Here is a 20,257-nt window from a genome sequence, read left to right as displayed (position 1 = left end):
GGCCTTGCATCTCTGCTTAATGCACTGCAGGACCTCAGTCTTTTAATAAGTAAACTGAAAGCACACTGGCTGCTCCACTTACCCTCCAAGGCTGCTGTGCGGAGCGGATGAGCTGATGGGTCTGGGGGTCCATTGTCAGTGATGCTGAGTGGTACCCTTGGGGGTTGCTGTGGCGGTTTCCCGTCATCCATGGTCCTTCCCAGTAGGTGTGCACTGGCTTTTCAGGGCAGACGAGAACTGTGTCCTTCTTCCATAGACGTGCTCAGGACCCCCGTTGCTCTTTTCTGCCGTTGCAGCGTCAGTGTGTTGAATACGCCTTGAAGGCACGTCCGCTGCGGAGATACATCCCCAAAAACCCCTACCAGTACAAGTTCTGGTACGTGGTGAACTCCTCGCCTTTCGAATACATGATGTTTGTCCTCATCATGCTCAACACACTCTGCCTGGCCATGCAGGTAAAAATGGAGACAGCCACGCGGATCACATGTGGGCCTTCAGCACAGCCCCACGCCCCAGATCCTGAGGGTGGAATGCCGCCCCCTCACAAGAGGAAGGCTTTGCTTTTCTGATGAGTCTGGGCTGCAGTTTGGCCAGACTCCCTTTCTGGCTAGCAGTTGCCAGGGCAGGAGTTTACAGGCACTCTTTTGTATAAGAGACTGACTATATGTACATTGTGACCATCAGTGACATTTCTGTGGAGCCTTAGCATGGCCTTCCAGTCTGTAAACCTTTCCTGTGGGCTCCTGTAGCCAGGGAGTGGGTGAGGACTCAAGCTCTGTCAATGTGGAGTTGAAAAGACAGGGGATTCAATCCTGACTTGACTCCTCAGCCCCTGGGTGATCCAGGGCAAGTTATTTACATCCGCCAGGCCTGGCTTTCTTTGTTGGTAAAGTGGGAGACAGAGCTGATGCTGGATGACTTGTGTCAGGCACTTTGCCCTGGGACCGTCTCAGAGTGACATCCTTACCCTCAAGTCGCTCTCAGCATGGCGGTGGGAAACTTTCTGGTTCATGGAGTGTGGAGTCTGACCTCTGTGACCTCCTCTCCTTGTTCATGCTGGGAGCAAGGGCTGCAGCTCCCGTCAGCTGGCCCTGTTGAATTACAGAGCGGGACTGACAGTTTCCAGCACTCGCGTTGCCTGATGGCTGTTGAACCAGGACAAGAGTGGCCAGCGTCTAGTTTCAGTTTCCCACTGACTGTAAGGATTTGAGCAAACCAGTGTTGTCTGGAAAATGGCTCTAAAGACAGCCAAGGATACATTTTCTGGCCCTTTCCTTAAATTGAAGAATTCTTTATGAACGAAAAGGATCCTCTGCTGATGTAGGGAAAAGCATACAGTCAAGATAATACTGGTTGAACATAGGCCTAAATGGCATAAAATGTATACCTAACTGAATCCTACCTCTGTCCATAGACCTGTGGGTGTGTTCTGCATTGTACCTGGGTCAAGGCCCTGAATATAAACCCTGTCGGGAGAAAGGGTGGATTCCCTTTATCCTGAGCAGAGTAAATGGATTTCTTTTCCCTTCATTGTTCAGTCACCCTCATTTTGTAGAGGCCTCCTGCACTTTGTGGAGGGTCAGCCATGTGCCCTTGCAGGGTCAGTGGGATCACTGGGAGAGAGTGCTGGATGGGGAGGTCACCTCCATGTCCAAGTGTGGGATGGATGCTTGCTGGGGACTGGAGGGCTGGGGAGCCTCCTTTGGCAAATCTGGAGCAGACCCTGAGAACTGTGCCTCTGCCTCCATCCACAGCACTATGAGCAATCCAAGATGTTTAATGATGCCATGGACATCCTGAACATGGTCTTCACTGGGGTGTTCACTGTCGAGATGGTTTTGAAAGTCATTGCATTTAAGCCTAAGGTAAGTTGCTGAAGTCACTTGTCAAGGGCTGTTGCTGAATCATCTCTGAGAAGTGCTCATTTCCTGTTAGTCTTGTGTTTCTGGATTATGCTGAATGGTTCTGGCTGTTAACTAGGTTATCACCTGATAAGGGCATCTATCTATGTACACAGAGGAAAATAAATCTGCAAAAATAAAACCTCATAAAAACAATTCTGAGAAAAAGAGCGAATTAGGAATTTGCACAATGAAGATTGTTTTGAAACCCGATTTTCTGTTTCTAGAAGAGCATGCGTCACACTGTCTCAGAGAAACTCACCTCCTTACTTGAGCATTGGAGACATTGCTTTCACAGAACCCATCAGATATAATTCTGCCCTGATGTTACCTTTAGATTTCCAGTATAAAAACTTCAGTTTTCTTTGTTCTTGGTCTGCAGCATCTTTTTCACCTTTTATGGAAAATTCAACCAGCTGCAGACCTCTCAGAGCCATACCATCTTTCGTGTGTTTAATTTAGAAAAATTTCTCTTCACTTTAAGACAAAACAGGACATGCATTTTAAACTGTATTGGACTGCTCTGCATATTATGTCCCCTTTAGGAGGCCATGCATCCAGTCCACAGTTGTCAATGTGTGTAGTATAAGAGACAGATAGTACAGTGTGGGCAGAGATGCACAGGTCTGGAAGCAGCCTGGATTCAAATCCCCAAGTGAGTGACTTCTGTGCCCTGTCACTCCCATTTCCTCATCCTTGAAATGAGGACACTAGGAGTCCTGTTTCATAGCATGGTTTAGAGGAGTGAGAATCGCTCTGTGTGCCATGCTTACAGGAGCGCCTGGCCTGGCATGTAGCCCCATGCTGTAGACATGCCAGGACTGTCACTGTGACCACTCCCGTCCTCCTCAGCAAGCAGTGATGTTCCCTTGTCCTAAAACTCTAGACGGAGGAGCAGATCCAGGCTCAACTGTGGGACGTCTGACCCTCAGTTTCTTTACTAGCAAACCCTCCACCCATCCAAGTTAGAGAATGAGTTTAGCGACCCCTAGTATTTGTTCATTGGTATGGAAAGTATCTGACAATACTGATCTAAGGAAGACCTGGATTACGAAATGATGGTTTCACATACTCCATACTTTAGTGGGATTCTAATTCAGAACTGTTCCTTTCTTTAATTCGAATTAATTTCTATGCCATCTTTATCAGATCTTTGTGGACCAAAAAGAAAGGACACTTGTAAGTGACGGATCGGGGTGATTGCAGTGGGGTCAGATTTGGCACTTCTGCATGGCCAGATGCTATTTCCTGTGACTTGTCCATATCTCCATACATACACATTTCCTCCCTCCCAAACTCTTCTGGATTTCCTTTGCGATTTTGGTTTGTGCCCCTCTGCCCTTTCCATCTCTGAGCAGTATTTGTCTGGACTGATGGAAAGGTTGCAAAATAAGAGCTTTGGAAGTACGTGATCCAGGCAGCACGGAACGTATCTACGGAACCTTCCCAGATCCCCTCGCCCTGTCTTCCCCCCACCTGGTGATGAAGCTCCAAGAAGGCACATTTGCCCGTGGCATGCGTGTGAGTCTGTGTATGTCTGTGTGTGCGCGCTGTCACTGGCTGTGTCAGTGACACAGCTGGGAGGGGAGTTCAGTGGCGTGAGAACAGACTGGTGAGGCCAAGGGGAAGTCAGTAGCTAATTTATAATCAGTACTGATAGATCAGGGTTTTAAAATGAGTGATTTCCGTTAGAAACTGCACTGCTTTGTAGTTTTCATCCACAAGGTATTTTCATAGCAGAAGACAATTTCCGATGAGAAGCGAGAGAAATCTTTAAACGGCAGCAGCAGCATCTCTCGGAGAAGGCACTGGCACCCCACTCCAGTACTCTTGCCTGGAAAATCCCATGGATGCAGGAGCCTGGTGGGCTATAGTCCATGAGGTCGCTAGGAGTCGGACACGACTGAGTGACTTCACTTTCACTTTTCACTTTCATGCTTTGGAGAAGGAAATGGCAGCCCACTGCAGTGTTCTTGCCTGGAGAATCCCAGGGACGGGGGAGCCTGGTGGGCTGCCGTCTCTGGGGTCACACAGAGTCGGACACGACTGAAGCGACTTAGCAGCAGCAGCAGCAGCATCTCTACACTCCTGGGGCACTGTCTCTGTATGTGTGAAGCGGACGGAGTTTATGTTGTCACTGTGTGTCTGGAGGAGCCAGAGAGAGTCATTTCACCAAGAAGCAAAGCTCTTCTTAAAACGCTTCCTGACTCTCCTGTCTCCTCTTTCGTGTTAGCAAACCAAGGTCAGGCCTTCCACAGAGAAGTCCATGAGGCCCTCCTCCCTGTCAGAGGCAGTGGGACTGAGGAAGCACGTTGCAAAGGCAGCCGAGGGGAGAATCTCTGTGAGGGAGATGGCCAGGAAGACAGGGGGCTGGGAACCTGGCCCAGCAGCTTCAGTCCAGAAAGTCTTTGTCTCTCCTGGAATGCTCAAATCACCGGGTCCTGCGGGGTTGTGCGCTCCACGGTGAGGGACACACCTTCTGGGAGAACTGTTTGGCGTCTGTCAAGAGAGATGGGATTGCAGCTGTTTTGTCCTAGAAATGCAAAGAGTGAAGTGAGCTCAGGTGGGCCTCAGTGTAGCAGCGTGGTGGCTGGATGGGGGCTGTTGTGGGGCGTGCTGGCCGATGGGTGGCCGTGAAAACAGCCCTCCTGGTGGGCGTCCGGATAGCCCTTGACCCAGCTGAGTTTGCGAGTTGCCCACCATGTGGGTCCCGCTAGAGACTTACCCAGTCCTGGTGCTCAGGGATCAGTCAGTGAACGCTGGGCAGAGTGCCTGCTGGCAGGTGCCATCTGGTGAAGACAGAGGGGATGCTGGGGGCTGGGCAGAGGTGGGTTCAGTGGGAGAGAAGTGCTTGCAGGCGCAGGGTCAGGAGTGTGGAGGCCCCAGAGCTGGAGGTGGGCTATAGTGAGGGAGGCAGGAGCCTGGGGGTACTGTTGGAGGCTATGCTGCTGTGTGGAACACAGCCTGAAGTGGGGTGGTGGGGTGAGAGTCCCTCTTGGAAGTGAGAAGACATCGCAAGAGGAAGGGTTCCGACCAGTGGAGGAACCTGACTTCTTTTCTCTGCAAGGCCTGGCTGGTAATGGGGGCCTCTTGAGTGAAAGCACATTTAGAGGGACATGGTCTGAGGCTCTGTGAGGTGAGATCACCTAGTCTCCATAAGCAGGAAGGGCCGAGCTGGGGGATGGAAGTAGGAACCACCTCCCACAAAGCTGGGTGCTTCCCGGGTGGGGAGGTGGGATCCTTCCAGGGAGAGAGTTGTTTGGAGTGTGGGTTCAGCAAGCATGGAAGGTGTCGAGAGGCCAGGGAGTGAGGGCAGGGCAAGTAGGCTGTTCGGTGGGTTGTCAGCTCCCCAGGGAAGATCCACCCATCGGGCATTGACCTCATGTACTTGGAGTGACCCAGGCGCCCTAGGGTTTTGCAAGGTGGGCCCTGGTGTGAGTAAGAGCCAAGTCTCGTTCCCCTGGCCTTCCCCTCCAGTTCTCCTGAGGGGCAGCTGCTGGAATCCTCCAGTGATTCTCTTGCCCCAAGGAGGGCTTTGTCTCCTTCTTTGCGCTTCTGGAAGCCACCCGTGTGGTGCTTTGTCCAACACGTGGTCGACTATGTTACCTGCCTCCGCCATGGGTCTGTCTTCAGGGAGCCACACTTTGTTCCCACGTTTTAGACCGCTAAGCATTTTGCTCTTGGTTCTACATTTGACCTTTGAACAACATGCAAGTTAATCCAAGTATAACTTAGAGTCGCCCCTCCTTATCTGAGGTTCCCCTGCATCCATGGATTCGTCCAACCACGGACCACGTTGTGCTGTGAGATTTACTATTGAAAAATATCTGCTTGTATGTGGACCTGCACATTTCAAACCCGCATTGTTCAAGCGTCAGCTGTGCCTTGAAAATGCCTGATCTACACACCAAGACACTGGAGTGTGGAAAAAGTCGAGTTACTGGGTTTGGAGGAAGAAGAAAGCGGTTGAGCACTGTCCTCCTGCTTCTGTGCAGAGCAGACACGTGGCAAACACTGGACACCTGGTTCTGTCCACCTCCTGGGACAGCATTCCCTCCCCCGGGTCCCTGGCAGAAATAAGGCTGCTCAGTCAGCACCAGCAGTTTTCCTGGAATATATTCTGCACTTCCTGGAATGAAACCTTGATACTGTCTTTTCAGTTCATCAGTGAGTACATATATCTCAGTGATGTGTTTTAATGCCAAATAACAACACTTGAGAGGAAATACGCTCTCCTTAACTAGAACTTGATATCAGGCTCATCTGTGGGCTCAGCTGTCCCGTCAAGACCTGGGTCCACAGCTCCCTTCTGGTCTCCTTCTCCCCTGTAAGACACGTCCGTGCCCAGGGCTTCGGTGGCCCGCTTGTCTCACCCCAGCCTCCACCGCCCTACTCCTTCCTGCGTCACTCCACTGCTGAACCATCTCCTGCCTCTGGCCTCAGCCCTTTCCCTTCACCTTCTGTGCACTCGCTTGTAAACCCAAAGGTGACCGAGCATCTGTTGTGTGTGTGTGGTGGGGTTGGTGTGGGGGGAGGTATTTCTTTGTTGAGTATTCAAAGTCCGGCACCAAACACTAGCGCACGTACATGTCTGCCGCATTTCCGGTTGTGAGTTCCCGGCCATTCCTCCTCTGCCCCCATCCCCACCGGTTAGCCTGCTGGGCTTCTCCGCAGCTCATGCTTCTGTGCCTGGAAGCCCTTTGTCCACCTTGTCTTTTAAGGCCTGTCTGGAATGTGGGCTCCTCCGTGACAGTGTCCCCCCAGCCCAGCCAGGGTCGGCTCCCCTACACACGTGCTTCTGTCAGACGCTCAGTGTGCGTGGTCAACATCAGTTCCACCCATGTCTGTCCCTCCATTAGCTGATGAGCAGCTGCTCAAGGTCACAGGCTGGCTCGTGTTTGTCTCACACGATGCCTGCTACACTCATGTTACTCAGAAAAGTGATGGTAGAAAGAAAAGAATGGATGGATAAGCCTGTGAGTTCAGGCTCTTGGCATCAGACACTACCTGCTCTTCCATCACAGGGGTTTAGGCAGAGCAGAGTGACCAAATATGAACGTGTTTTTCCACCAAGCCTCCGCTTGCCCTTTGGGAAAGCTTATGCTGGTTAGAAAGCTGTCAGTTACAGTTTCTGCCCAAAGCTGGCACGATGGGTCAACCCTTGGGTTGAATGCTTCCTAGATAATCCCTGGCAAAAGTTGGTAGATGATTCAGCTGCCTCAGTTCAGTTCAGTCGCTCAGTGGTGCCCAACTCTTTGCAACCCCATGAATCGCAGCACGCCAGGCCTCCCTGTCCATCACCAACTCCTGGAGTTCACTCAGGCTCATGTCCATCGAGTTGGTGAAGCCATCCAGCCATCTCATCCTCTGTCATCCCCTTCTCCTCCTGCCTTCAATCCCTCCCAGCATCAGGGTCTTTTCCAATGAGTCAACTCTTCGCATGAGGTGGCCCAAGTACTGGAGTTTCAGCTTCAGCATCAGTCCTTCCAATGAACACCCAGGACTGATCTCCTTTAGGATGGACTGGTTGGATCTCCTTGCAGTCCAAGGGACTCTCAAGAGTCTTCCCCAATACCACAGTTCAAAAGCATCAATTCTTTGGCACTCAGCTTTCTTCACAGTCCAGCTCTCACATCCATACATGACCACTGGAAAAACCATAGCCTTGACTAGATGGACCTTTGTTGGCAAGGTTAATATCTCTGCTTTTCAATATGCTATCTAGGTTGGTCATAACTTTTCTTCCAAGGAGTAAGCGTCTTTTAATTTCATGACTGCAGTCACCATCTGCAGTGATTTTGGAGCCCCCCAAAATAAAGTCTGACACTGTTTCCACTGTTTCCCATCTATTTCCCATGAAGTGATGGGACCGGAGGCCATGATCTTCATTTTCTGAATGTTGAGCTTTAAGCCAACTTTTTCACTCTCCACTTTCACTTTCATCAAGAGGCTTTTTAGTTCCTCTTCATTTTCTGCCACAAGGGTGGTGTTATCTGCATATCTGAGGTTATTGATATTTCTCCCAGCAATCTTGACTCCAGCTTGTGTTTTCTTCCATTCCAGCGTTTCTCATGATGTACTCTGCATAGAAGTTAGATAAGCAGAGTGACAATATACAGCCTTGACGTACTCCTTTTCCTATTTGGAACCAGTCTGTTGTTCCATGTCCAGTTCTAACTGTTGCTTCCTGACCTGCGTATAGGTTTCTCAAGAGGCAGGTCAGGTGGTCTGTATTCCCATCTCTTTCAGAATTTTCCACAGTTTATTGCGATCCACACAGTCAAAGGCTTTGGCATAGTCAATAAAGCAGAAATAGATGTTTTTTCTAGAACTCTCTTGCTTTTTCCATGATCCAGTGGATGTTGGCAATTTGATCTCTGGTTCCTCTGCCTTTTCTAAAACCAGCTTGAACATCTGGAAGTTCACGGGTCACGTACTGCTGAAGCCTGGCTTGGAGAATTTTGAGCATTACTTTACTAGCATGTGAGATGAGTGCAATTGTGCAGTAGTTTGAGCATTCTTTGGCATTGCCTTTCTTTGGGATTGGAATGAAAACTGCCTCATTCAGCTGCCTCAGTAAACCCCAAAAGGCCAGTGATTACCTCAGCTTCTTCAATCTGCAGAGAGACTCCAGGCAGCAAAAAGAGCATGGACTTGGTCTTCTCATTTCCACTACAAGCACCTTGCTGCCTAACCCATGCCACACCTATACTCTGTCCTGGCTGTGGGTCCAACTCGGCTCCCAGGAGCCTGTAGTTGGGCAGCAGATGACACTGATGGACAATCAGAACAGAGTTCTCAGAAACAGCAAAGTTCCTGGTCTTAGGTCCACATTAATCTGGGTTATGATTTTGAATTTCCAGAGTCAGAAGTGTTTTTGAATAATTGACGTTATTGCTTGGGAATGACTTGCTTGGTTCTTTCAAATGGATGAGAAAGGACAAAAAATAATAAGAGCCAACTCTGACTGGGCTGATAGGGCCTGCTGGCTCCACATGTGGGTCCCCTGGCCTCAGCATTCAGTTGTAGGAGACCCTCCTGTCACAGGCTAAGAGGAGAAAGCATGAAGGCAGTGCCATGCTGGAAGCCTGGCCTAACCTGCTGGTAACCAGATGCTGTGGTGACTTTGATGGGAAGGGTGGGGGCTGAGTCATACTCACTTGACAGTGACTTTATTGCAGAGGAGGCTACTAAACAGGGAAATGGGATGTGGGAAGACGGGGAGGGCTGGCATTTTCTGCCTCCCCTGGACCCCTAGTGGAGCCACCTGGCCAGAGCCTGTGGATTCCAGGCACCTGCACCAGCTCCAGCCTCCTGTCTCCTAGATTAGGGGGTCAGTCCAGGAACCCTCTGGAATTTGGCACGATTTAGTGAGTATGGTGGACTCTGCAGAGAGGGAGTCGATGAGGTTGCCAAAGAGTTCTGGGACGCCAAAGGTCAAGTCGCTATCAGATTGGTCCTGAGTGACCTGATACATCACAGTGGGCTGGGGTGGGCCAGCTGGAGAACAGTTCATAGGCTGATAGGAGTGGTCCAGAGGTGAACACTGACCGCCCTCGAGAGACACAGACTCCTGCGAGGAGCTCCTGAGAAATGAAGTCTAAAGCAGAGTGGGACTGAGTGCGCAAGCGGTGGGTGTGGCCTCCGCTAAGGGAGGTGCCATAGCAGGACAGGGCAGGGGCTGGCCATTTGCGGGATGCGACAGGAGGGACAGTGGGTCTTTACTGTTCTCTGTCTCTCTCGAGGCCCAGTCGCTCCTGACGACCACGTGTTTCTAAGGCATCAGTTCCTCTCTGGAGGAGAGGGGAAGGCCCTGCATGTGCTCTGTGACTCTGCGTTGCTGTTAAACCCCTAAAGAAAGGACAGGCTCTGCCCCCAAGAGTGTGCTCTGTGGCTAGGCCGCCAGTTAGCCCGCTGTGCGTTACTGTTTGCAGTGATGCGAATAATCTGAGAATAAACGTGTGTTCTCGCAGTCCAGTACAGTGGCGGCATTCCGCCCACTGCGTCATCAGCTGAGTGTGGTCCGGCGTCGTGCCTTTGCGGCCGGGTGCTTGTCTCATCGCTGACCAGCGCAGCTGGTCTGTTGAGGGGCACGAGCCCTGTCCTTCCCTGGGGGCGCGCTTCTTCTCAGTTTGGCCCTCCTAGTGAGAAGAGAAGCTCTAAGAGGTGAGATGTGGTAATTGTTGAGCAGGCCCTCCCGTCAGACACGTACGTGTACCACAGATCTCAGAGCTGGGGCAGGCAAGCTTTGGCTTACTGGTTAGAGGCTGACAGAGGGGTCTGGGAGGTGGCAGTCATGAGGGTGAGGAACTGTGAGGGAGGCGCTGGGACTGTGGGCAGGGAGGAGAGAGGAGATGGGGGCCTGGAGTCAGAAGTCGTGGCAGTTGGTCAGGAAGACCATTCATTCTTCAAGATAAAATTGTTTAAAAATCCCGAATCCTCAAGCAGTGTTAGAGCTCCCCTGTAAATGCACTTGGGGTGATTAACAGTGACCAGGATGGACATCTCTACCACAGCTACTGGAACAGCCAGCCTGTCCACCTTCTGCACAGTGGCATAAAGGGCCAGGGCTCTGCAGCGGCTCCCTCTGGGTCTGCACTTGATACCAGTTCCTGGGACCTGACACTTCACAGAACCTTCTGTTCTGATCTTCTTGATCCAGCACTAAGTGCACCCAGTTGTAAGCATGCTGGGCCCCTTTTTATTTAGTTCAGACTGGAGTTTTTATTTCCACAACATGTCTTATCTTGTTGAAAAGACACAGTGGATTTTCAGGTGTTGGCCTTGCAACCAAAAGCCTCCGGGTACAGAGCTCCCACTACACCCTCCAATGGAGGGCTTCCTGGGGACTATCAGGAGACGACAGGCACTAATATAGCCCCTACTGTGCTGAGCCCAGAAAAGGATGCAGTGTGTGCCATGCGTACATGGATTTTTAGGTTACATCCTAGGGATACCCACCTCATGCGAAGAGTTGGTTCATTGGCAAAGACTCTGATGCTGGGAGGGATTGGGGGCAGGAGGAGAAGGGGACGACCGAGGATGAGATGGCTGGATGGCATCATGGACTCGATGGATGTGAGTCTGAGTGAACTCCGGGAGATGGTGATGGACAAGGAGGCCTGGCGTGCTGTGGTTCATGGGGTCGCGAAGAGTCAGACACAACTGAGCGACTGAACTGAACTGAACTGAGGGATGTTCTATCTCCCACAAGATACAAGAACCCAAAACAATGAGAGTAGAGCAGAGCTGAATGACCTGGAGGATGCATGCTGATGGAAGGTGGAGGCATTGCCACGTGTCAGGCACTGTCTGAGCTCAGAGCCCTGGGCTGGGGGATGAGATTCATCAGGGGGTGGAGGGGGGTGGGCAGAGCAGTCAGCACAGTCCTCGTTCTCAGAGAGCTTATCCCAGGGTTGATCTTCAGGCACAGACCTCAGATTTAGTGATCACAGCTTCAGAGAACAAGAGAGATTCTGACTCCCCAGGATGGGAGCTGCAGGTGAGGAGGACCTGCAAAGAAGCCATCAGGGCTTTGGCATTTGAGCTGAGCCTGAAGGAGGAAGTGGATGTGGGCAGGTGGTATAGGGTTGGGGGTCGCAGAGGCCTCTGGGGGTCTGCAGGATGGAGAGGAGCCCTCTCAGCCTGGAGGATACAGAGGGAGGGGAAGACAGAGATGGAGAGAAAGAGGAGCCTCTTGAGGGGTTGATGCTGCTCTGGGGGACGATGGGAGCCTCAACCATCGTCACCCTAGCTCAGTGCTCCTCCCCCGTGAGACCTTGCCTGCACTGACACCCCACCCGCACCTCTGTACCTGGACCGTGTGCCTCGCCGGCCTGTCTCCCTGTAAACCTTCGTGTCCCTTTGACAGAGAGCTCTGTGAGGACTTCCTTTCAGCACATGCCCTCTGCAGTACTTGGACTGGTGAGGAGGGGCAGGGATACTGGTTTGTTTCGAGGGCACACAGTGAGAACGTGAAATGCCGGTCAGAGTGCTCTAGGCGGGGGAAAAGGAAGTGGGGTGGTTGGGGACCCCACGCAAGAAGTAGGAGGGCCTTCTCCCTCAGCTTGGGGTTTTGACTCTGGGTGCCAGGGCAGGGTTGCCACGTGCCTCCCTCTTGTTTGTCCTGCAGGTATGTGGCTTGGTCCAGTGCCGCCTAGGACCAAGATCTGCATTGTGTGTGCGTGCATGCGTGCGTGTGTTTGCGAGTGCGTATGGACTCTTTCACACATTCAAGTGCCCCGCCCCACATCCCTCCCCACCAGTGGACGGTGTGGTCACTTCCCTTTGGCTCCTGGTTTCTGTGGGTGCTACGGGGCCTGGGTATGTCCCCATGTGGTCGGCATGGCGTCTCCTTCCTACATGCTCATGAACGTCTGCCCCCGCCTGCTCTGTCCAGGGGTACTTTAGTGACGCCTGGAACACCTTTGACTCCCTCATCGTAATCGGCAGCATTGTAGACGTGGCCCTCAGCGAAGCCGACGTGAGTATGTGCCCGCCCGGGGCGCCTCCCGTCCTGTCTCTGTCTGCACACCCACCCCACCCTGCACTGCATCACCTGGACAAGTCACAGAGCCCGATCGCACTTGATCCAAAACCGAGAGTTTGCTAGGGAGAGCGTGGAAAAAGGCCTTTTAGTGTAGAACTTGATCCGCAGGCCTTTTGAGACACAAATCGTCTTTGGCGGGACTGCCGATGGTACAGTAGGCAGGGCAAGACAGGGACTTGTGACTGTTTTTATTTGCTGTGTCAGAAGTGATTTCCAAAATGACGTACCTAGTATATTTTTATTTTAGGGCGATTTTTAAAGTAGCCAAGTGGCTCCGTGCTAGAATGTTCCCCTTTTATAACACTGTCCTTTTCTTCTTTTTTTCCTGTTGTGCTTCCTCCCTTCTGTGGCTTCTGGCTGCTTGCCTAACAGCACTATTTCACTGATGCATGGAACACTTTTGATGCCTTAATTGTTGTTGGTAGCGTCGTTGATATTGCTATAACTGAAGTGAATGTAAGTAGCCAACTTTGTGTCCTATAAACCTAATTGTTTTCGTTAAGTCTAATGTGGACGAGACCAGAAACCCTCCCCCACACGCCTCTACACACGTTTAGAAATTCACGCACACATTTGTTCCAAGGGCTTCCTTGGTAGTTCAGGTAGTACAGAATCCACCTGCAATGCAGGAAACCCTGGATTGGGATCCCTGGATTGGGAAGATCCCCTGGAGAAGGGAACGGCTACCCACTCCAGTATTCTGGCCTGGAAAATTCCATGGACTGTATAGTGTATGGGGTCATAAACAGTCAAGACACAACTGAGTGACTTTCACTTTTGTTCCAAAAAACTATTTTCCCTCCCGCCCCCATCCCCTTCCCCTGAATGACAGTGGGGAAGTAAACATGGAATTGCCATTTTGGAATGAAAACGTGATTAGTAAAGACCTTAAGATGTTAGGGGCTGGGAGTTGATTGTGTGGGTATGTGAGCATTGCCACCCGGTAGCTGTCTGACCTTGGCAAGGCCCCCAGCTGCTTCATGCCTCAGTTTTTCCGACTGGAAAACAGAGTTGATAATATGAGCCCTGGGGCCCACCGTGGTTCTGTGGAGGCACAGGAGAGAAACCCCACAGCCGTGCCCTAGATATCCTCACCTGTACCCTGCCCTACTGGTGACACTGGAGAACGTCCCCATCCTAGCTCCCGAAGTAGTGATGCAGATCAAAGACAGCCCCAGGCCAGGCAGGGAGGTCCTCAAATGTATCAGGAGAGGGTGTCAGCGCTCCTGTGTTGCACCCAGTTGAATCCTGTGTTGGGGAGCAGTGTGGTAGATGGAGTGACACCTCCCCACACACCCTTTAGGAAACATCCAGAGAACCCTCCTCAAAACTCAGAGGCTCCAAAAAAAGGGCAGCACCACCTCCCACTGGCCCCTCTGGGATCTGACCCATGCCTCGATCAGGAGGGCCTGTTGCAGGCAGAACCGGCCCTGCCCACCTGGTCGGTCCCCAGTGCATCGGCAGGCCTCTGTGGGTGTCAAGCGTGTGTGCCAGGTTGCGTGGAGCCCTTTGCAGGGATGGGTGGAGCATGGGGTGGGTTGCTGTGTGCTGTGCGGGGATTCCTGCTCCACGGTGCCAGCCTGACCCTCTGCCCCCGACGCCTGGCTGGGAATGGGTTGCCACGCTTTGTCTGGCTGACATCTGTGGGATCAATCGTATGGTCCATCCTGGTGCCCAGATAGCCTCTACCAAATAAGAAGGAGATCTCTGTATGCCACTGCTTTGGGGGCCAGGCTGATAGTAGAGTGTAGAGGAGTGGACCACTGGATCTGGGCCTTAGTTCCCTCATGGACCCACCAGGGAGAGTGATGTCTGCCTTCCCTGCTTCGTAGGTACATTGCAGTGATAAAATGATAGGAGTATTTATGAATGTACTTGCTAAAAAAAACCCCAAAGTGTTAGGGAGATACAGCATCATTACTTTAAATGTAGGTTTTCCTTGTAATAATAAGGGAAATAAACTGTAAGACACTACCATGTCCTTGAGGATGTGAGTTAAGCCTCGTGACACTCAGCTTCATGCCATGACCATGTACTGAAACGGTATTTTGTTAGACTTAGGTACATAGATCCGCCAGCCTCCATAAGCTTAGATGTCTATAAATTCCACTTTATGTGAAGTACTCCCCGAGTCAGGTATAAAATTGCCATTCCTCATGTGTAAATTATGCTTGGTTATAAAATAATCTGATGCTGGGAGAACAGCAGGACCCTCCCTGTGTGGCCCTGGGCTCTATTCTCAGTTTACGACCAGACACCTGCCTGCCTAATCATCTCACCACATACAGCACTCACAGCCTCCATCAAAGAAAACTTACGTGAACATTCTGGAACCAGACCCTTAAGTCAGAGATGGTCTCTAATGCAAGTGAAAATATCATAAATGATACTTTGAGCAGACCTCCTTGGAGCGCTGTCGTGCAGGTGGTGGAGTTCATGCTTTGTTTCTGTGCGCCAGGATGTGGCCAAGGTCTGTGCACCAGGTGGGCAGCCCGACTGCGTAATGCCTGACCCCCGCTCTGGTGCACCCGCAGAAGCACAGCAGCTTCCTGGTTGCCTCACCGCGTGCTGGGGCTGAGCCCACTGCACCTTCCGTCTGGTTCAGCCCTGCTCAGCGGTGTCTCAGACGTGTCCTCCTTCACCTTGCATTGGTCAGGAGTTAGCCTTTGACTTGGGGGTGTCTGTGCAGTACAGGCTTTCATTGACATTCCATCAGGCTTTCAAAAATCACACCGGTTAACATCCTTGTACTGTTTTTCAGTAACTGTGACCTTTCCCCTAGTCAGATGGAGCCTGAGACCAAGCCTCCCTGAGCCGGGAGCAGTGCCAGTTCAATGCCCTAGGCCAGTAGGAGACCTTAGGGGGCCTCAGCATTTCTGTGCTGGGCCTCCGTGTAGAAGGGATGCTCACGGCCACCTTCTCATTTACTCAGTCCTTCATCACATCTTTACTGGGCATCTGTGACCCACAGGCCACAGCACAGAGACAAGAGAGACTAGGTGTCCTTAACCTCTGGTGACATAACTCTCCCAGTGTAACCGGTGGCTCCTCCACCCTGCCCTCTCCCACACCGATTTCCGCAGGGAAGCAGCACACAAGATTTCCCTGGTGGCCTGTCCCTCCCACTCCTGACTCAGCTGAGCGTGAATATTCTTGGTCCATCGTTGGCTGTTTTTAGCTGCCATAAGTCATCATTTTTTGCAATGTTTAATTTGCTGTGCTGTCTCTCCCAACCTCTGTTGATCTTTTCTGTTGCCTAATTGATTTTCATGTTGGTTTTGTTTTTAGAAAATTGTAGCGGCAAGTATATATAAACATATATACGGTGAAGTCGTTAAAGCAAAAGCACTCAAAAGACTGTATTCTTGTCTTTGGCTTCCCCACCTTTGGTTTTCGCTGAATTTCACGGGAGTGCTGTGGGTCGCGGTCATCTAAACTGTTTGCTGTGCCCTATTTTGTGTCTCCAGCCTGGCACCTGAGCTGGGGCCATCTTGGTCAGTCACACTTGGCTCTGTGACAGACCAGCGTAGTCACAGGAATGAGTTGATCTGACCTGGAAATGAGAAATCGAGCCTGCATTTGTGTTCTTTGTGCAAACAGTTTGGATGGCCCTTTCCGTTGTCCTGCTTGCATGCTCCCTGAACCCTCCTCATCCTGCTCCCTCCTCCCCAACACCCACCCAGCCACAGTCGTGGTTTGAGAGCTCTCATGGACTTGTCTTCATCACAGTTGGTCATCACATCATCAAGCTGCTAAAATGTCAGATGAGGACTGGAGAGCTCGTTTTTGCTCCTTTTTTGATGCCTGTTTGTTCTTGAATGGAGAAATGGCCCAGCCTCGTATTCTCCATAACCCAGAGAATGGCTGTCGCTGACATTTAGACTTGGCCTTTATCGTTGCTGCTGGGGAGGCAGCACACGTGTTTAGAAGCCATGTCTGCATTGTTGGTACTCAAGAGCAACAGTAGGGAGCTCACTCCCAGGCACCTCAGAACTGTCGCTGACTTGTTGTGGACCCAGGGTGGACTAGGTGACCCACAGCTACCCTCAGTCTCTTGTTCTGAATCCACAGTCAGGTTGCTCAGCCCTCCATGCTGTATGCTCACCCTTTTCCAGGAACCAGGTAGCTGGTTTCTGGAGACAGACTAAGCAATCCCCAATACAGAAGCCTTCCGTGCCAGAGGTGTTACCTGTCAGGTCAGAAGTCAGAGGCTCCCCATAGGAATTCCCCAGGATGCTTCAGGGTAACTGGTTTGCTGGGATGCTGGCTTGCTTCCTATCTGGATTGGGAAACAACATCCTTTCATCTTTTTTAGGAAAAGATGAGACTTAATGCATAAACGCAGGCTTCCCTAGTGGCTCAGCTGGTGAAGAATCTGCAGGCAATGTGGGAGACCTGGGTTCAGTCCCTGGCTTGGGAAGATCCCCCAGAGAGGGGGATGGCTACCCACTCCAGTATGCTGGCCTGGAGAGTTCCATGGACTGTATAGTCTTATGGGGTCACAAAGACTGAGCCACTTTCACTCTCACTTGGTTTGCTTTGTGTCTGGATTGGCAAATGGCATCCTTTCAGTGTTTTTTTGGTTTTTTTTTTTGTAACAGATGAGACTTAATGCATAAATGCAGACTGCTCCCTGTGCACTTGGGGAACTCAGGGCTCATTTGACTCCTGTAGCTGCAGAGGGGTTGGCCTGGAGCCTACATCTCAAGAGCCTGCTTAGGAGCCCTGTGGGAAGGGGCTTTCCAAACCCTGGTGTATAGTTTGGCTTCCTAAGGCTGAGGGTCCATCCTCCTGTAGGGTTTCAGAACGAAGACTGGCATCCCAGGAAGGAGCTACCAAGGCCGTCTAGCCCAGGGCCCAGGGTGGCACTGGAAACCCCTCTTTTGAAGACTGACCGTTTAGCCCTCAGTGCTGACTGTAGAAGCTTCCTGGGGAGTGAGACCTTCCCTAGTGTTCTGGCCTCTAGGGGTGTCCTGTGGCTGATTCCAGGAGTCTAGCAGAGCGATGTCGTGCTCATGGTCCATTTATACCTGTCACCAGCTCCCTGGGTTTGTGAGCCTCCTCTATCCCTCAAAAGGAAGATCGGGATGGCCCTACTCAGTTTGCATCCATCTGAGTACTGAACGCGCATCAACCCCAGAAGAACCCATTGCTTAGCTGTAACAGCCTGTGTGGGCTTTTCTGGTAGCCCCACTCTGTGTGGCTGCTCCAGATCTAAAGGGAATGAGCTGTTGTGAGTGACAGGCTGAGTTGGAACCACCTGGGAGCTTTCAAAAATACCCAAAGCTTGGGGCATACTTCAGGTCCTTTAAATAAGAATCTTTGGAGTGGGACCCAGGCATAAGAGTGTTAAAGATCCCCAGAGAGTTCCTATGGGTAGCCCAGGATGAGAGCTGGCCTGCCTTTTTCATCAGGCTGGCATTTATAGTTTAGGAAAGCCATCCTCAGGGTCCCTCAGTTTGTAAGATATTTTGGCAACTTGCACTTTTGCCTGAGTGCTACTAGTGACGTCCTCCCTGCCCAGCATAGCATGTGGGGGCCTGGGAGCGGTGTCCCAGGCTGCTCTGGGGATGCATGCAACCTGGTGTGCCGTTTGCCCTGTGCTTCAGTTCTTGCATGTCATGGTGCCTTGTCCCTCCACAAATGCTGTCTCTTCCTCTTCTTTGTTTTTTTTTTGAACAAGACTACCCATGGTTTCATGTTCGTAGCCCAAGATCTGACATACTTCAGAGACAGCAGTTGAAAAAGAGACGTATGCTTCAAAAATCCGTTTGGCGGCTGACTTTCCCATGTCACCAGCAGGGTGTACAAGCTCTGTCATTCTTGGAGCAGGCTAGGGAGGGGTCAGCCAGGTCCCTCCTGGAGAGGTTTGAGGCAGGTCATGGCCAAAAAGAGTGTGGTCCCCAACCATCAGCCTTTTCTTCTCTTGCAGGTCTAACATGACTTTGCAAAAGTATGCCACAGAGTGTTGTCTTTTGCACACTCTGGTCTCCTTGAGCACACACACACATGCACATACCACCTCACAGGCCAGCTGTGTGGGTGAGACTGGAGCCCCCTGCACATCCCCTGAGGGAGATGGTGTGGGAAAGCAGGAGAACTTTGGTAAACGAAGTCCTTCATTTGTTAAAGTCATGAGTTAAAAAGCATCATCTGTCCCTTTAAGGAGATACAGTCTCTTTTGAGGTGAGATAATAGAAGGAATGTAAAAAGAGCATCGCAGCTGAAGCAGGGACCTCTTCCTAACCCCACCAGAACCTGTTAGTCCTGGCTTCATAATCTCATTGTTGAATTTCAGTTGTAAGGTGTTGTGCCCAAATACCGTATATTTTATGAATTTTACAGAGTTTTAGTTTTGGTCTTCGGAGGCAGCTGTAAACAAGAGTGAGCCTTCAAAATGGAGTTTTTCCTCTCGTGGTATCTCCAGGGAGGAGAACCCAGCTGATTGTTGTGTGCATCCAGGCTTGCACGCCCGTCCCTTGCCTGTACAGACACGCCATGCAGAGAGGCTCCCTAGAGGCCTGGAGAGCGCCCAGCAGTTCATGGCCCCCCAACCAGAAGAGCCCCCTTCCTGTGCTGGCTGCCGGGTAGCCCGGCCGCTTCAGCAGAGGTGACCCCACTGGAGGGAAGGCTGGTACTTCCCAACCCTTGTTCAGCCATCGTTGTTGAATTTGAAGATGCCTCCTGATATTTGTGAGTTAGCTTAGAACCTCTTTGCATTCTCATAATCACTTACTGGACCTCTGATAAGTGCCAGACACTCTGCTGGGCACTGACTGGAATGAGGTGAGGCCCCTGCCCCTGGGGGCTCCTGGCCTGAGTGGGGAGGCAGGTGAGCACAGGGCAGCAGGGGCTGGGATTCTGCACCCTGGGGACCGGAGCCCACCCAGACCTCAGGTGAGGCAGTGCTGAAGAAGCCCAGGGCACGCTAGTGCTAGGCGGCTTCTTCCCAGAAGTTGTCTAGAGCCGAGCCTTCCAGTGGGGCTGTGACAACTTCAGGGGGTAACCAGCCCCTCTCCTGTGTGCTCCGACTCAGCCCCACCCAGTTCTGTGGGCCTAGAAGCAGAGTGGAGTCTGGGAGGTTTGAGGACCACAGGCAGCTTCCACTCAGTTTTCCCTGTTTGGTAGAGTCATCCTGTTCCCCAGGGTGAGGAGTGGCTTCCCTCAAAGCAGTTCATTCCTCAGACCCACAACCCCGACTGAGAAAATAGAATCCCACCCTGCATTTCTGCGTGTGGGGACCCTGAGGTCTTGCAGCATTATCTTTTACTGGATGTCTGTCAGCCTTGGAACATCACGTCCTGGGGTGTGGATTGGCAAGGAGTGTGTCCGAGCTTGCGTCAGTGGCTGCCCGCCCTCAAGTCCAGCCCCAGGCAGTGCCGTGGCATTTCCTCAGGGAGGGAGCACGTGGGTTCTCCTGAGACACAAACTACAGAATGTTTAAAAGCAGGGAGGGGCCTTTCTCCTGAACCCCAGCTTCCTTCCCAGTTCATTAATGCATTTTCAATCTTTGATTTCTTAAAGCCAACTGAAAGTGAAAATGTCCCTGTCCCAACCGCTACACCTGGGGTAAGATCAGTGACCAGTCCCCAGGGGCCTGGGTCTTTCCCTTGAGTTTATTTGGCCATGTCGAGTCCTCCACTAGTTGTTCTGTATTCTCCATGATTGTCCTTCCGGAACAGTGTCTGCAGTGGTTTGCATTCATCATCAGTGTCCAGTACTCTTGACCAGCCCGGCGTCCTCCTCTTAACACTCTAGACCACGTGGACATGCATGTGCTGTGTGGACGCAGTTTTCCAAAGCCCTG

General features: G+C 51.6%; 1 protein-coding gene across 1 annotated transcript in view; it reads left to right on the top strand.

The window, feature by feature from the left end:
* CACNA1D (calcium voltage-gated channel subunit alpha1 D) overlaps positions 1 to 20,257 on the top strand; it is a 169,413-nt gene that overhangs the window by 109,762 nt on the left and 39,394 nt on the right. The window contains exons 26-29 of the mRNA XM_018066674.1: positions 297 to 455; positions 1,755 to 1,865; positions 12,823 to 12,906; positions 19,975 to 20,019. Of these exons, the coding sequence (XP_017922163.1) occupies positions 297 to 455; positions 1,755 to 1,865; positions 12,823 to 12,906; positions 19,975 to 20,019 (399 nt within the window). The remainder of the gene's footprint in view (positions 1 to 296; positions 456 to 1,754; positions 1,866 to 12,822; positions 12,907 to 19,974; positions 20,020 to 20,257) is intronic.

Source organism: Capra hircus, chromosome 22, assembly GCF_001704415.2.
Source record: "Capra hircus breed San Clemente chromosome 22, ASM170441v1, whole genome shotgun sequence".
Lineage (NCBI taxonomy): Eukaryota > Metazoa > Chordata > Mammalia > Artiodactyla > Bovidae > Capra > Capra hircus.
The sequence above is the reverse complement of the archived record's forward strand: the minus strand, read 5'-3'. Positions and strand labels throughout refer to the sequence as shown.